The sequence below is a fragment of the Podarcis vaucheri genome (assembly GCF_965113315.1).
Source record: "Podarcis vaucheri genome assembly, chromosome: 8".
In the NCBI taxonomy this organism is placed as follows: domain Eukaryota; kingdom Metazoa; phylum Chordata; class Lepidosauria; order Squamata; family Lacertidae; genus Podarcis; species Podarcis vaucheri.
In genome coordinates this window covers 69,012,731-69,030,699 of record NC_138766.1, presented here as the reverse complement: position 1 = coordinate 69,030,699, position 17,969 = coordinate 69,012,731, and the positions used below count along the sequence as shown (strand labels likewise).

The 17,969-nt window shown below is 43.8% G+C and overlaps 1 protein-coding gene across 8 annotated transcripts in view; it reads right to left on the bottom strand.

Moving 5' to 3' along the window:
* LOC309539335 (neural-cadherin-like) overlaps window positions 1–17,969 on the bottom strand; it is a 53,646-nt gene that overhangs the window by 26,824 nt on the left and 8,853 nt on the right. For all 8 annotated transcript variants that reach the window (XR_014222827.1, XM_082235341.1, XM_082235336.1 and 5 more), the window contains exons 2-16: window positions 16,883–17,077; window positions 15,319–15,544; window positions 14,355–14,559; window positions 12,928–13,039; window positions 11,503–11,752; window positions 9,895–10,037; window positions 9,172–9,344; window positions 8,653–8,821; window positions 6,764–6,934; window positions 4,790–4,962; window positions 4,281–4,448; window positions 3,411–3,660; window positions 3,183–3,310; window positions 1,137–1,323; window positions 863–1,006 (exon numbers count right to left, since the gene is read on the bottom strand). Coding sequence is in view for 7 of the 8 variants with exons in the window: in XM_082235341.1 (XP_082091467.1) it covers window positions 863–1,006; window positions 1,137–1,323; window positions 3,183–3,310; window positions 3,411–3,660; window positions 4,281–4,448; window positions 4,790–4,962; window positions 6,764–6,934; window positions 8,653–8,821; window positions 9,172–9,344; window positions 9,895–10,037; window positions 11,503–11,752; window positions 12,928–13,039; window positions 14,355–14,559; window positions 15,319–15,544; window positions 16,883–17,077 (2,694 nt within the window). In the remaining variant the exon portion in view is untranslated. The remainder of the gene's footprint in view (window positions 1–862; window positions 1,007–1,136; window positions 1,324–3,182; window positions 3,311–3,410; window positions 3,661–4,280; window positions 4,449–4,789; window positions 4,963–6,763; window positions 6,935–8,652; window positions 8,822–9,171; window positions 9,345–9,894; window positions 10,038–11,502; window positions 11,753–12,927; window positions 13,040–14,354; window positions 14,560–15,318; window positions 15,545–16,882; window positions 17,078–17,969) is intronic.

Here is a 17,969-nt window from a genome sequence, read left to right as displayed (position 1 = left end):
AGCACCATAAAGAGTATATGGCTTCCAAATATCTACAGCAAGTGCTGTTAAGTGTCTTTGTGTATTATGGTCAGAAATGTACAAAATAGTTTCATCCCCAGTGGCACAGAAGGTATGCGGTTTTTTTTCACCTTGCAGAACTTGTGCATTGCATGTAATCTTTTCTGAGACTGCAACTGTCCAGACATTTTAATACCAAGCAGCAATATTTAGACTTTCCAAAGCTTTCCACCTTTGGACTACAGTTCGTTAACGGCAACTAGCAAAAAATGCAGTAAGTCCTCCAATTTAATAGCAGCATTTTGCCCTATAAATAACAATTCCGGCATGGAAATAACAAGTCCCTTTGCTATTTTAACCAACTCTTAATGGGTGTCAGTCCAAAATTATGATCCATCCTATTTAAATAAAAAACCTTGGGAATGTAAGAGTGCCAGACGAAGATACTAACACATGTGAGATACTAGCCAAAAACTTTTAGCTTGGCTATATTCTAACTCAAAAGGTCAGAGTCTACTTTCCATTAAAAAAATAATAATGGGTGGATATAATGAGCTTATGAGAAATGCTTTAAAAAATTATCCCAGTTCTCTTTACAGAACATTAAGAAAGGTCTGAATAAAGCTAGTTTCCAAATAGTCGTATTTTGAAAAGTACATGACATGCAATTTTTGCCATTACTGTTTTATTCCACATTCTATAAACCTGTTCCTGTACCACATATAGAAAAAGTTCCTTCGAAGACAGAACAGTTGCCACCTCATCTTCTGGAACAGCCTGCCATAGCCTGACTACTGCGTCCAAATTAGAGAGGTTTCCGTCAAGACTAGACAACACATAAAATAAACCTGTGTTTCTGTACCTTCATCTTTGTCATCTGCTGTTGCCGTCAAAAATGCATACCCGACATCCTCGTCTTCATCTATATTAATTTCATACACCAAATGCAGGAAAGCAGGGGCATTGTCGTTTATGTCGCTAATTAAAATCCTCACATACGCTGTATCTGAAAAGCAAATAACCAGCTATTTGGCTTTGGAGGCTCAGGCAATCACAATGCCAGCACATCATTCTGAACCCTCTTTTGACCCACAGGAACCTCTATGATGTTCTTTTTGAAACCCACTGAGGTTTACCTGTGTTAGGCTGCCCATATAAGCCAGGCCTGGCTGATTCAGAAGAATCCTGGGAATGAACTTCGATCAAGTAAGATCCTCTCTTCTCTCTGTCAAAAGATGCCTGGGTAGAAATGACTCCCAACTTGGAATCAATGTTGAAGTATTGGTAATCTTCACTAGTGTCCTTCAGTATTGAATAGTGGACCTGCAATTGAAGAACATAGGAGTGGGCTTTATACTCTATCCCACCTTCGTAACAGCTCAGAAACAGGAACACAACCACTCTCAAGGACATCCAACTTAGTTCAGCTCCAAGACCATAATTATTCGATAGTCACAGACCTATGCCATTTGTAGCACTTACAGAAAGTTAGGTAACAGCACCGTTTGTGTGGAAGGGAAAGGTCTGTGTAGTCACAGTATAGCCACAAATATGTGGACTGTGGTTTTCTACCCTCTAGAGCAGCCTTTCTCAACCTGTGGGTCCCCAGATGTTGTTGGACTACAACTCCCATCAACCCTAGCTAGCAAGGCCAGAGCTCAGGGGTGATGGGAGTTGTGGTCCAGCAACATTTGGGGACCCACAGGTTGAGAACCGCTGCTCTACATTTTGAACAGCTGTGTGGACTTGCCACAGAGGGCATAACCTCTGAAGCAAGTCAACGACTGAACAATTCAGGACTCTCACCGATTGCTGCAATTTAGATTCACACACTGGTCTTTAAATCTTTGCACTGGAGAATCAGACATTCTTATGTTTGTGAATCTGCTGTTGGTTGCCGTTGATTATTGAGTAATGTGAGAACGGCTTTAAGGTCTGAGGTTGCCCTCAGCAAAGTGTCTTCTGGAGTCCTCCTGCGCCAATAAGCCCTGCAGGCGGCAACAACACTTCTGCTATCAAATCTGAGTAGCATAAAGTCCCCGTTTTAATTTGCCACAATGTCCCCGAGTAATGCAACCTCAGTGGCATCGTGGGAAGTTAAAATGGAGGCTCACAGGCCCATCCACTCAGCACAAAGTGGGGGGGGGGAGGGAAAGTATCAGCACAGACGTCCAAGGGTCCCCTATAATACACTAACATGAGGTCAAGAGTAAGCGATCAATTCAGGCTCTAGCCAGAGTTAATCTATTTCTCCCATGAAAAGAAGAGGGTGAGAAAGGGGAAAGGAGGGACAGAGAGAGAGAGAGAGAAGGGAAGGGAAGGGAAGGACAGAGACAGGGAAAGAGATGGTCTCACCCACTGCCAGGATGCAGCCCCTAACAAATGACCCCTGAGAAGAATGCAACTTTTGGCAGAAAATAAGAATTCTTCCATTCTTGTCTTAAATGATGTACAGTCTACACAAGTGCTTTAATGCATATTGGCATCCACAAGTTTTAATGCATGCAACAGATGGCATGTGGCGCCAGTTGAAAAGAATATGTATACTGTAACTTCCTACTTCAGGAGGCTATTATACTCAGTTTTCTAACGTCTCGGCTGCCAAACGTTTCAGAAGCCGAACGCCAAAAACCCAGAAGTGAATGCTTCCGTTTTCAAACAGGCCTCAGAAGGCGAATGGCTTCCAAGGCGCTTTTTTCATTTTTTCCCCCACTGACTTTGCAGCCAGCCCACTGATCCTCGGTTTTCAAACGTTTCGGAAGTCAAACAGACTTCCGGAATGGATTACATTCGAAAACCGAGGTTCCACTGTAGTACAAAAAGCAGTGGCGTAGCATGGGGGGTGCAGGGGGGGCCGGCCGCACTGGGCGCAACATCTGGGGGTTAGGGTTAGGGGGCTCAAATCCATGGGTTAGGGGGCGCAAATTACTTGCCTTGCCCCGGGTGCTAATAACCCACGCCACGCCACTGACAAAAAGTTAGGGTCTTGAGTCAATTAAATGGTACTCAGCTAGATTTTACTCAGAGCGCATGCACTAAAATTAATGGACTTAACTTAGTAATGTTCAATGGGTCTACTCTGAGCAAGACTTCACTGACCACCACCCAGAAAGTTTAGGGATACAGAATCACATGTTGCATTTTCTCACTCGTTTTCAGTAAAGGGAAAGGTAACAACGAACCTCTCCGTGGAGTCCCGAGTCTGAATCTGTAGCAAGAACCTGCACAACAGAGGTACCAACCGCTGCTCCCTCAGGTACAGAAACCTCGTAAGTAGAAGATGTGAAGAACGGGACGTTATCATTGACGTCTGCGGAACAAAAAGGCAGATTTAGCGATACATGGTTCGCTGACATCAAGTACTTGTAATTTCAGTTTGATATGCCGATATTAATAAACGGATAACCAACCTGTGACATTAACACAAACCGTGGTGAAAGATGCCAATGGAATTGTAGCTACATTCTGAGCCTTGATGCTCAGTGCAAAGAACTTGGTGGTCTCAAAGTCCAGAGGTTCAGCTACCAGCAGTGAAGCAGACCCATCTGCTCTGTTCGGTTTGAGGTAGAAGCGGACAGGCATGTTTGTCTCCGGAACCTGGCCCTCCTCCAGGGTATAGGTAACCCTTGGGTCACCAAGTGGGGACGTTGCTTTGATAGTCTAGGAACAGGAATAACCAGGAACACCATTCAGTGGGGAGATGCATTTACATGGGCCACCTTGATCCTTAAGAGTTGAAATGCAGATGATACTATTGCGGCCAACGGCCCATGGCATCAGAGCTCTGCTTTTCTGTTAATAATAACCAATCCTCTAATTCTGCAGATGTTTTGGAACACACCTCACATTAGCCCCAGCCAACTGGTGGTCAGGGATGATGCGAATTAGACTTCAAAATGTCTGGAAAGGATGTTCAAATTACTGCCACGCACATTTCACACAGGAATCCACACCCAAGGAAGAACAGAAATGAGCTGTGGAGCAAAAGGAGCCAATTCTTCTTTAAAAAAAAAAAAGAGAGAGATGCAGAAATATGGATTCACTTGTGGATACCGGTGTCCAATAGGAGCAAGACTTGTTTGCAGAATTTCAGAACAATTAGGGGAGGGACCATGACTCATAGAGAAGAACCATGCACACCCTGTTGAGCTCCTGGGAAGAAAGGTAAGAAACTAATAGTCCCACTCTATTTTGTGTCCAGTTCTGGGCACCACTCAGTGTAAACCAGCTTCCTTTTATCCTGAAACAAATACGTTTCCAATTTTATTTTTAAAGCCTACCACTATCTTGGTGTCTCGAATCGTGCTCTCCGGGATCGTGACCGAATAGGCACTTTTCTCCCACTGCGGCGACTGATTAAGTGTGTTCGTTACAGTGACGGTCAGTTCCACCGTGCTGCTCCGGTTCCCTCCATCTGTGGCCACGATGTATCTTGTGATCTGAAATGTCTGCAAAATAATTTTTAGCAGCCGTTCACCAAAAAACGAATGCTCATTTGCTAGAACAAAGGCTGGAAAAAAGCAGGTGCAGCAAGTATTCTGCCTGCCAGATTATATTCTGTAAACCCGAGCTTTCCAAATTTTTCATGCCGGTGACATACTTTTTCAGACATGCATCATTTCACAACACAGCAGTTCAGTTTTAGCAGCAAACCGGAGGTTAAACTGACCCCTTTCCGGCTCTGGGAGGAGCGCGGGTAGTGGCCACGTAACACACCTACACACTGAGCCAACACACTAATGTGTCGCGGCACACCGTTTGGAAAGCTCTGCTGTATGCAGAAGCATACCTGGGAGATTACGAGATTCACGTACACCCAGCCTGTGCTGGGGCTGACTTGGAAGTATTCTGGCTCCTGCGGCAACATGGAGTACGTGATGGCGGCGTTTACCCCCTGGTCATCGTCATGAGCTGCAGCATGGAGGAAACTTGTCCCCACTGGGGTGTCTTCACGAAGGAAGTCTTTGGAAAGATGGAAGCACAGAGTTCATTCTAAACATGCCCTGGCCTAGTTAAAGTGGCATTTCAGTGATGGCAATCACAGCACATAAAAATGCAAGGAGGCCCTGCCAGATCCAGTCCAGCATCCTTTATCTTAGTGGCCAACCAGATGCCTCTTTCAGAAGCACAGAAGCAGAACATGATGGCAATAACCTCTTCCTGCTGTTCCTCCCCAATGGACTGCTACTCAGAGGCACTGTTGCCTCTGATCCTGGAAGCAATATTTAGCCCAGGGACAACTTGTGCCTGATGTGACTGGTAAGGCAGGAGGCAAGGGAACAACGGTAGGTGGAGCCAGAGGCAACAACAGGTAAAGCCACCTTTTGAAGGCAGGCAGGTAGGGGCTGGCTAAGGACAGAATGAGGTTGGTGGGGCAGAGTCCAACTTGCCCTAACGGATTAGCATCTGCGGACAGCCACTGTATGCAGCCTGGGGGTCATTTTGGACTCACAGCTGTCCATGGAGATGTAGGCCAATTCTGTGTCCAGGGCGGCCGCCTACCAGCTCCATTTGGTACGCCAGAGGAGACCCTACCTGTTTGTGCACTGCTTCGCCAAAGTGGTGCACGTTCTGATTATCTCCCACTTGGACTACTGCAATGCGCTCTACGTGGGGCTACCTTTGAAGGTGACTCGGAAGCTACAACTAATCCAGAATGTAGCAACTAGACAGGTGAGTGGGAGCAACTGCCAGGACCGTAGAACACCAGTCCTGAAGGATCTACATTGGCTCCCAGTATGTTTTCAAGCACAATTCAAAGTGTAGGCGCTGACCTTTAAAGCCCTAAATATATCTGAAGGAGTGTCTCCACCCCCAGACACTGAGATCTAGCTCTGAGGGCCTTCTGGTGGTTCCCTTACTGTGAGAAGTGAAGTTACAGGGAACCAGGCAGAGGGTTTCTGGGTAGTGGCACCCACCCTGTAGAATGCTCTCCCATCAGATGTCAAGGAGATGAGTAACTATTTAACCTTTAGAAGAGATCTGAAGGCAGCCCTGTATAGAGACTTCTTTAAATGTTTGATGTTTTATGATGTTTTTATATTTTGCTGGAAGCCATCCAGAGTGGCTGGGGCAACCCAGCCAGATAGGTGGCGTATAAATAATAAAATTAAGATGATGTTTATTTACTTCCCCCCTTTCTTTCATCTTGGAACCTAAGGCAGCATACATTTTCTTCCTAACAAGTAACCCACCTAGGCCAGTGACCACAAATGTACATTTTCCCATATAAAGCAGTATTCACCTAGCTTTAGTATAGCTGGCTTCTGCACTGCTGCTCACGCAGGTGAGGTGAGTATAAGCCGCAGTCAGAGATGTTGCAGAATTCCAATAAAAACAGAAGCGGAAATTGCCAACGTTCACTTAATTGTCCCGTGCCAAGAACAGAAATCAATCCATTGACTACAATTGGAATTTGCTTCTGCACCACCACCACCCCGTTTGTAAATGATACGTAACACAAACAATATGTATTTCATGATGCTATCCCCCTTCCCATTTGCCTTGCATTTCCTATACAATGAAATGAATGGCCTTTGAACTGGGACAAATGGTGTGGAATAATGTAATGATAACTTTTTGCCAGAAACTGAAATGCAGTGGAACGGAAACATTGCTGCATGTGATGAACATGGGTTTGAAAGGAAATTTAAATTTATGCCATCTTACAGCCCTACAGAGAAGGAATCTAACTGAAGGCTTCTGCAAACTTCGCAAACTTAAATCAACTCTCACAGTGCAACAAGAGTTTGTGCCTACTCACATTGATAGCGGCTGTTCTCAAACTTTGGATCATTGTCATTCATATCAGCAATGAAGATGGTGATCTGACACACTCCAATCAGTGGCTCCTGAGCTTGATCTGTAGCCGTCACAGAGAGCGTATACTCCTTCTGTTTCTCTCGGTCAAAGTGCCGAGTCGAAACGATAACACCTAAACAGAAACATTACTATCAAAGAGTCAGCAGGATCACCGATGGCTTTAATCAGACGTTTTCACAAGTCTGCAGCAACTCACTCCCACTGTTCAGGCTTAATAAAAGCTTATTCCTTGTAATGTTTGCCTGCACAGAGGAGCTCCTTTTTTCTTCCACTCTGCAATTTATTTTTCTTGTGTCTCACAAAATAGCTTAGATGGTATACAAACATTTACTGAAGAAATTGCCCAACTCCCAATGTGTTTTGACCCAATTTCTCTCTTCTTCAGGGTAAAGGGCTATTTAAAAGAAATAACATAACTACAGAACCACGAGCTTCTGCTGAAATAACCAGAACATGAGTAGTCAGCTTGAAATGCATTGAGAGTCTGAAAACAAAAATTCAGTAAATACTTGTGCACCCGAAGAATTTAGCATCATTATTTAGAAGCACAACACGGTGAGGCTTGAAATAAGTACAAGGATATACACTTAAAAGCAACAACCAGTTTAGATGAAGAAAAACTATTTCCAATGGGATTGACAGGGAGGAGAGGGGTATTTAACCCCTTCAAATGGTTCATCTCCATTTAAATTTGAGGATATAATTTATTGCTTTATTTCATAACAATAGTTTATAGACAATTTCCCATCCAAGGGTCCTGCAGCATTTATAGCAAGCACTAAAATGTAAAAAAAAAAAATTGCAAAATAAAATGAATATTAAAATATACATAAAATCTCAGGGCAGTTCACAAGGTAAAAATACATAATAAAAGCACAAGATAACTAGTTAAAGCAAAAACAAAACAATAACCACCACCACCCCCTCCTTTCACAAATATGAATATAATGTCAGGAGCAGTGTCAGGGTCAATGGGCCAATGACTTAGCCAGAGAAAGCATGAGCAAACGAACAGTCTTCGGAAGCACTCTAGTGCAAGTGCCTCCCATACAGGGAGGGCTGTAGAGCTCAGTGGGTGGAGCACCTGCTTTGCATCTAGAAGGTCCCAGGTGTCTCCAGGTAAGGGCTGGGAGAGATCCCAGCCATGTGAAATTCTGGACAGGCCCTGCCAGTCAGGGCAGACATTGCTGAGCTACATGGACCAGTGGTCTGACCCTGTATAAAGCAGTTCCCCAGGTTCTGATAGTAAGAGGGGAACAGGCTTGGAGTTAACACTTTCTGATCATGCAGGATCCGGCTCGCCCGGCATTTGAGAATGGAGAACTCTGAAACAACAATGGGCTATTAGCTCCGCCCAAGACATGATGGAGAGCAGCAACAGCTGGGAAAAGATAGACATAATATTTTACAAGGACAGGAAGGAACACCACGGACAGAATAATTGTCACACACAGGAGGAATAAGGATGTACTTTGAATGCTTCACCTATAGATGTATAAAACATTTAATGTGTCAAGACGAATGGATGTCGTTAATATTGCAGTTGTTGTGTAAGGGATTGTTATTTTGACTGGAGTGTAACTGAGATGAATAGGATTTTGGAACGCAGAAACAAAGTAAATCAGCAAACCATCCATTCTAGCACATGGGAGGTCACCTAAATTATATAATTTGGCATCTGAATGATTGGGATTAGTAATTGCATTATAATTTGGCATTGTTATAATGAGGCTATCATTGGATTGTTGTAATTGAAAACCAATAAAAATTATTGTAAAGAGAAAAGAAAAAGAATGCAGCGCTCACCAGACTATGAAAGGCAATTCTTACCTGAATCAGGATCAATACTGAAGCCCGGTGAAGCTCCATCTCTGTGCATGAGGCCATACTTCACTTCTCCATTCACTCCAAAGTCTGCATCGTAGGCTTCCACCTGCAGAACATAGGTTCCTGGAGGCTGGTTCTCTAGAACCCAGGTGCTGTCACTGTAGTAAGCACACTGCAATACAAGAAAACAGCAAGTTAACTTGAGCAACTTCAGAAATCCATTATCATGTAAGGCACTGTAGTCTGGCAACCAAATTAAGTGCAAGATAAAGCAGATGGAGTCAGAGGCATTCATCTGAAAGGAAGAGAGAAAGTTTTAAGAACAAGTTATTTAGGGAGACTTCAAAGGCCGACTTAAAACTGGACGAAACTTTACAGGTTTGAACTTTTCAAAATCAGCAGCAGCCAAGCATAGAGAATACCACATCTTGCACGTTTGACAAGCAGAAGTCAAAACTACTAACAATTCTGCTGCTACATAAAAAATTTAAAACACACGAATGGGGCAGCAAGTCAACTCACCTCCCTGAAAACAGGCTTGTTGTTGTTAATGTCATTTATTTCCACCATGACTTCTGCAAAGCTGCTGAGAGATCGTGGTCCCCCCGAGGAATTGTCATCTATGGCAGAGATATTTAGAACATACTGCGGGCTTTTCAGTTTAGGCAGGGGGTTTCTGCGAAGTCGGAGGATACCTGGATTCAGAAGATTGAAGATCAAGAAAAGAAAGCAAAAGAAAATTATGGATACCTGGATTCAGGAGTCGGAAGGAAGGTGGAGTTACCAACAAGGAAAATGAAAAGGTATCTCTCTTTACAGGACATAAGGGTCTTAAATGTGAGAACAATATGTCCCCATAGATTTCTGGAAAAGGTGGCTTGTTTTATCTTTAGAGTGACACTTCTAAAGGGAAATGTTTGTGGGGATGATCAGGCAAATTCATCGGTGGAGCGATTTTCTATTTGACAGAATGCTTGGTTTTTATAACTATTTTAGCTGTGTAATATATTTTATCTTGTACTTTTCCTTTTGAATGGCTTTGGCTACACAAATAAACATGACAACTTATAATAAATGAATAAATCCAATTTATTCTGGCATTGCCAGGAAAGCTATACTGAAACAATGAGCAGCCTGCATATATTTGCAAGGATTTTCCTATTTAGGTTTATCAATACTGTACAGGCAATGCCTACAGTGCGGAAGAAGATACAATAGATTAACATTCAGCATCTCTTTCCTTACCTTTATGGCTATCCAGTTCAAAATTGCCTTCTTCGTTCCCACCCGTAATTAAGTACAGCACTCCATCTCCATCAGGATCTTTTGCGTGGATGGTAGCCACTAATGTAGCAGGGCCAGCCTCTTCTGAGAGGAAAGTTCTGTAACTGATGTAAGGAAAGGAAAAATGCATTCTAATTCCTAACTCACCCAACAATTTCCCATTAAACAGCATTGTACAGTTCTTTAAACTTTGTACAGAGTGGGCTGGGCATATAGCAAAGCACAGTGCTGGTGAAACTCCCAGCCACCACCTTAATTTCCCAGAGGCATATTTACACCCCCCAAAAAACACCCCCACATATGTAAATCATATGTAAATGTGTGTTATGGGACTAAGCACCTAGCAATGCCTCTGGGGCTAGGTGGGCAAGCAGGTTGACACACCAGAAAATGAAAACTCTTGGTTTCCCCCACAAAACCCACAGAGCTGTCAATTTACCCCTCAGAGAGCTACAATTCCTAGCACCCTTAACAAACTACAGTTCCCAGGATTCTTTGCTGGAAGAAATGTACTTTATAGGCACGGTGTTTGCACAGCCCTGCTATCCATCGTTCTGCCTGGACACTGAGGTCCAGCGCCAAGGGCCCTCTGGCGGTTCCCTCGCTACGAGAAGCCAAGCTGCAGGGAACTAGGCAGAGGGCCTTCTCAGTAGTGGCATCCGCCCTGTGGAACGCCCTCCCACCAGATGTCAAAGAGAAAAATAACTACCAAACTTTTAGAAGACATCTGAAGGCAGCCCTGTTTAGGGAAGCTTTTAATGTTTAATAGGTTATTGTATTTTAGTGTTCTGTTGGAAGCCGCCCAGAGTGGCTGGGGAAACCCAGCCAGATTGGGGGGGGGGTATAAATAAATAATAAGAAGAATAATTCATAATAATAATAATGATGATAATTTGGCCTGATTTCACTTTGTGACTAAACAGCTCTTTAGGAAAGGAGAATTTTGGCTTATAGCGTGTGGACTTTGTGCGATGCTAGAATTATTTGTACATCATTTGTGTGCCAGAAGCAAGGGAAATGCTTATGTCATTTGACACTGAATAAATGTAATACATTGTTTAGCTCTGAGGAAGGGAAGAGAATACATTCTGGAATTTTGAGAGAATTGTAATTTAAAACCTGCTGTAGGAACTAGCAGGAAATGGTCAGGAACTAAAGGTAAGTTCATCGGCCTCCATCTACCACATAGTCACGCCATTGCTGATTCTATGTATCCCATAATATGTCTGACTAAACAGGCCTTTACGAACCTGGTCCACTCTAAATGTTTTGGACTTCAACTGCCATCAGCCCCAGCCAGCAGCTGTAGTCAAAACATCTACCTCAAGTTGTCTTTATTTTTTATTTTTTTAAAAGCAGTGCCATATTTTTACATATCCTGATGGTCCAAAAAATCAGATATTGCAGCTATTTTGTGCAATGCACCTTCATAACATTGCATTAGTTTCTGCAGGTCAGTTTAAGACAGCTAAGGGTTAGGACCTAACAACCATTCTGACTGGCACAACAAGATTACACAGCAAATCTGCAATGCAGGAGTGGTGCCACTGCAAAGGAAGCTCTGCTTACACTGACTGGGAGAACACCGGGGTTTCATCATTCACATTTGCCAAGCGAATGCGCACGGACGCCGTCCCTGTCCGAGGAGGGTGCCCTTTGTCCACGGCAATGACCACAAACTCATACATGTGGTTGGCTCGCTCATAGTCCAGCCGCTGATTGGAATTGACGACACCCTCGGGCGTGATGGAAAAATCCGCACTCTGAATGAAGTAGAGGATCTCAGCGTTGGATCCAGAGTCACAGTCCGCTGCAAGAACTGCAGCCAGGAATGTTTAAAAGGGTGAAAACAATGAGGACATTTGAGCTGGGTCACAATACAGAAGACTAGTCAACACAAGTTTCAGTAATTAACAAAGAACTGCTCAGACAAACAAACACTTTAGAGTGAAGAGCAGAAAATAAAGGAATTAGGACCAATAGTAATAATGATTCAGACAGGAGCCCAGGTAAATTTGGAGGCTGATCGGTAAGGGGTAGCCTCGTGGAAATAATTAAAACCTTGTCTGGTGGCAGCTGGTCTTTAAAGCGGGAGAGTGAACGGAGGGCTACACTCTGTGTTAGCAGGAAACACCCTTCCATCAGAAGGCAGGGGACCCACAGTGGCTGGGAGGAGACCATCACAGTCTGCCAAATGCAACCTAGGAAAAAGGTGCTGTTTGCACTGCAGAGTCAAACATGACAGGAAGCAGAAGAGCTGTTCTGTGCTGTTTCTAACCCCCAAGAAAGATGTTTTCACAGCTGGCCAAGAGGGAGAAAACACATTGTAAAGCCCTATGGGAGCAAACGCTTTTTTCAGAATCCCCAGTGCGATTAAGAGGATGGAAACTCACTGACCTTTGGGTATTCATTCAAGATATTGAGGGCACGAGACCAAGAGCTGTCCAAATATTCAGCAACAGGTTTTTGGGTTTTTTTTTAAAAAAGCAAAATATAATAGTGACTGCTTATTTGTTTGAAGTGCGATAATAAGGGGGGGGGGGGTTTAAGCAGAATGCCAGAATGAAATCTTAATATACATGGATGTATTCTTTCCAAGTGTCATGACTACACCATCAGGCTCAGCCCCAGAATGAGAGGCTCTGGAGGAAGATGAGGAGGTAAAGGAGGCTGGAACAGATGTCCGCTGAGCCCCCTCACACCTTGCACCCTGCCTGGCTGTAGTGGGAAGGAAGATGGGAGTCTGGAGCTGGACAGAGTGTTGTTGGAATCCAGGAAGGGCTCTGGCGGTGGGGAGGAGGGTTCCCAGTGCTCCATCCCAGGACCGGGGAAGAGGCACATGTGCCCACTTTCATACTAGCTGCCCGAGCAGGGACAGAGACTCTTGTGAGTAAGGGCTGCACCTATCTCTGCTTGAAGTAGCTTGCCTGCAGTCCTCGGCTCATCATGTGGTGCTTTCCAAAGACAGGCAAGGGAATGATGACTCTGGTTTACCTTGCAATAAAGACGTGCCTATAGGGATTGATTCAAGAATGCTTTCCCGGCTATAAATAGATTGCTGAAATTCAGGAGAGCAGTCGTTTTCATCCGTGATATGAACTATGACCTACAAGGGGACAGAAGAGAAACGCTTAGTTACATCAAGTGCATATTTCTTTGCCAAGAGAAATTCGTTCCATTTTCCATAGTCCCTGGAAAATGTACATCCTGGAGTTCTGGTTCTAAAGCAACCACTCAAGGTGGCTTACATAACTTAGATAATTAAACAATTCTAGGTATCTGCTCTATATTGAGCCTGACCATTGGTCCATCTAGCCCAGTGCTGTCTACACTGACTGGCAGCGGCTCTCTCCAGAGTTTCACACAGTGGTCCTATCTGGAGACACTGGGGGTTGAGCCTGGGACCTTCCCAGGAGATGCTCTATCATTGGGCTATGGCCATTTCAATGGTCTTACATGACAAGGTAATTAAACAAATTATATTTTAGATCTAAAAATATAAAGAACTGAACTTAAAAAAACAACAAGATTATGAGGCAGCGGATAAACCAAGCAACAACGAACTGATGAACACATCACCTCAGGGATCCAGATTCTGGGAACCATGTACCGAAAAATGGGCACCTTTTGTTTCTGTTTATTATTGTTGTTGTTCATGCTATTCAACATAGCATTAAGCAGACTGCTCCACTGCACAAGAAATCCATGCACTGATGGACTCACCCCCCCCCCAAGTTCCCTAAATCAGTTCTGGGAGATTCCCTCAACCCTTCAGAGCACATTTGGGAATGGCATGGGGTGTAAAGGTAAAGGTAAAGGACCCCTGGATGGTTAAGTCCAGTCAAAGGCGACTATGGGGTTGCAGCACTCATTTTGCTTTCAGGCTGAGGGAGCTGGCGTTTGTCCACAGATAGCTTTCCAGGTCATGTGGCTAGCATGACTAAACTGTTTCTGGTGCAACAGGACACCGTGATGGAAACCAGAGCGCACGGAAATGCCGTTTACCTTCCCACTGCAGTGGTACCTATTTATCTACTTGCACTGGCATGCTTTCAAACTGCTAGGTTGGCAGGAGCTGGGACAGAGCAATAGGAGCTCACTCCGTCGTGGGGATTCGAACCACTGACCTTCTGATTGGCAAGCCCAAGAGGCTCAGTGATTTAGACCACAGCACCACTGGCGTCCTGGGGTAACCCATAGAGCATGCATGGGTGGAGAAAGGGAAATCTCCTTACACAAGCGCTAATGCCTTTTTTAAAAAATCCATTTGGGGTTGCCATTCTAATTCAATACACAAACTTTTTAGGCTGGCATTGGAGGACTGGTATTTCGATATGCTCTGTGTAATGATCTTAACATGCAACCCCCCTATACTGAAATGAACAGATCACCAAGTACGGAAAGGAAAACCCTGGCTCTACCTCAGTGACGCTGCTGAGCAAACTCTCGGCTTCCATTGCTTTAACTAAAAAATGGTAGAGGTGATGCTCGCTCTCATAGTCCACCGTATGAGTCAAGCTTAGCATGCCGGTCTCTGGGTCCATGCTGAAGAGGCCACTGGGATTCATCAGCAGAGTGTAAGAGAGAGGCTGGCTTTGGAAGGAGACTGCTTCAATAACAGCCACTCTGAAAAGGAAAGATTAACCAAGAGACAGTTTGTTAATCCTGGGTAGGCAGAAGAGATGAAAGAGGTGAACCAGGATCCCTTGCCAAGTTACCAGTTTCTCCTTGCAGATTTCATTTTTACACTTTCAGTACATGGATTTAAAAATAACTCCTGAAATTAGACTTCAAATTAGGCTGCTGCAGTCAGTCCAGGTGCTCCCACTTTGCTCTTCCCCTAGTTGGGTGGGAAAACAAACCATGGAGGCAGCTGGCTTAGCAATTACCAGCACCTATGGTTTGTTCCTTACCAAACAAATGGCGATCTGTTTCTCCCAAACAAACCACAACTGGGGAGGTGACTGGGACATCAATACTAGGCCAGCTGCTTTCAAGCAAAGCAGGAGTTACAGGGCTGTGCACACCACCATACAGATTGTGCAAAGGACGATTTGCTCAACTATAGCTAATGGCCTGGTGTTCTGTCTGATGTGGCCATTAGGTTTCTGCAGACACAAACTGGGCTCAGAAAACAACAGGAAGCTACTAGAGCTGTAGCATGCTCCTGTTGACCCATTCACATAGAGAAGCAGATTCCCACATTTTTCACCTGATAAAACTTCAAAGCAGCCATCAAGGGTCGCCCCAGTAGGCAAGCTAGACCCAACTACACACTGAAAATAAATTTTGGTTTTACAATGCAAGCTTTTTATGTTTAAGTAACGTGCGTAAGTATCTACGACGCAGTCTTTTAGTACAGCAGGACATTAATTCACCACTTACTTTTCATTTGCTGGAGTATTTTCTGGAACAAACACACTGTAGGACATATTTGTGAACTGAGGAGGCCTGGAGCCAGCCAGGATAGAGATGTAAGCGTATGGGCTTTTGCTGCCATATTCATCAATGGCCAGCACGGTGACCACATACTCCTGGTTCAGAGTTAAAGGCAAGCCAGTTGTCAATATGACCCCTGTGTCCATATCTATATCAAATCGTTCCTCACCACCTGTTGAGTGAAAGGAGTACAAAAAATTGTGAAAAGAGGTGTTGTTACCTTTTAGCACCAAGCTCCCCACTTACACAAATTTCTTTCCCAGTACTATTTCCCACCAACACTGACTTTTACACATTGCAGTGGACAGAATAAGATGCTTTTGATGGCTGAGTGGCAGCTAAATCAGCAAGCAGGGTGGCTTAGCACATCCACTTCTTATGCCTGGGAAGGAAGACTTTGAGCTGCCACCATCAGTATTCTGAAGAGGAATTCTGTTCCCATTCCTGGGCCAAAGTTAGTAGCACACATGAGCTGCCATTGTCTCCTGCACACACCAGTGGCACAGGAAAGAGCAGGGCTTGCACACATTCCTGTGTACACTCTGAGCCAATTAAAAATCCCATTTATGCAAAGTGGTTTGGCACTAGCGATTAAATCAAGCAAGTCCCTAACCAATTTACCACACTTGACTACATTACGCTATCTCATCTGCTGCTTCTATCAAGCATATGGCACAGAAGAATGAAGGGTATAGGAAGGGAAAGTGAATTATAGGGGAAAGCAACAGCAGTAGGGGGAGAAAAGACCATTTGCAGAGCAGTGACGCTTCAAACTAATCTAGGACTCAGCACAAAAAGTAGTTTGGCTGTGGCTGCAGTGGGGTTTGTTGAGGTGGGGACATTAAATGGGGCAGTAAAGATGCAATCCCTTAGTCACTTTTCAATTAAAACATGCATAATCAATGCTTAAAGGCTTTTTAATTCTGCCAAAAAGAGACTAGCTGGGGCAGAGGTGAGTCAGTAGGGTGTGTCATTTTAAGGGGTGATACTTAATTTTTGCAAATTTCTTCAATGAAGGGTTTTGAAAATATGGTTTTGGGTGTGATGAATTCAAATCTGCTATTATATTTGTGACTGGACAACATTTAGCTTGGTAAATCTGCATTTGATGAAGAAGCACATAAACTGCTTTTGGAAAACCTATGAGTTTTAATTTTACCTACTGAAAATGTCAGGTAATGCTAAATAAAATAATAAGAAATATATAAGTATAAATAAATAAATATTTAATAGAACTGCAAGTACTTTGCAATCATTTTAATGATTTCTATGCAATTTTGCACACATTTTACTTGCCAAGCCAACCTAAATTATATTAAGTTAACTCAACTATCTTCTGAATTTCCCCAGTCATGTTACACCTTTTTAGCACCACTCATTTTTGGAATTGGAAAGTTGAAAAATTCAAAGCACCCTAGTGGGTCAGGGCTTGAATCCTGGCAGTGCATCAGTGGGTTTCAAAATAAAAAGAGGCAAAATTCATTTCAGACAGAAAGCAGCACCCATTTACCTGCAATCAGAGCATAGGATATCCCAACACTAGAATTTTCATTACCACTGTAATGGGCAACAAGTTGATAGACTGATGTGCCGGCTCGAGCGTCAGGATCAACACGTGCCAAATAGGGGTACGGATACATTTCCCAAGAGATGAGCTCCTCTTCAACGGCTATAATCACCACACGGCACAAATACCAGTCATGGTCTGCAAGGGATACAGAAAAAATAAGTACGGTAAGTAAATAAGAATTTGGGAGCTTACACAGGGAGGCCCAGCAAGCTCCTCCGCCAACACAGATATATATTGTGATATCAATATATTTAGCTGGTATATATTGTGATGTTGAGAGCCAGGTATCACCCAGCCCTACTCTTAGCTGGCAGGAGAACATGATATGGTGGGAGCTGCCAGTAATAATTAGAGCTTAAGTTCAGCAGCACATCTTCAGCCTTTTACAGCAGAAGATTGGTGGTTAACTGCCAAGCTGGTTGTATTAACACCTGTAACAGCACAAAAAATCATTTGTCAGGAACTGTCATATATAGCACCAATATCCTGGCTAATTAATTGGACAGCTCATTAACGCAAATGGTGTGATAAGAATCCTTTGTCTTGGTTTAATGAATTCCTTTGGCTACTAGGAAGGACCCCATGCATTTCAGTGGGCATCTTAGCATGCACAGAAGATAGGTAACTACAGAATAACTATAAATTGCATGTGTAAGAAAAAGAATTTTGTAAGGAAATGGGGTAGGCAGGGAGTGAGTGCTGAATTCTTTCCCACCTATACTCCTTCCTGAAAGCCCCACTACGTTTTAATTTTGATCAGAAGAGGAATTGTTTCAAGGAATATCAAAACAAACGGTGGGATTTTTTTTGGGGGGGGGGGATTGTTAGAATTCCTGATCCATGATTGCAGTCATGGGATTTTTGTCTTTCGCATGACGGTGTATGTTTTGACTCCACAGAGTGGGAAGTGACGGAGAAGGATGTTTGTGCTACTGTGTTCCGTGAAATGGGACTATTGTCCTTTGTTCTTTTTCTCTTTGCTGTCTGATGCTAGAGAGGGAGCCATGTTGCAGTGCTCCGTGCGTGT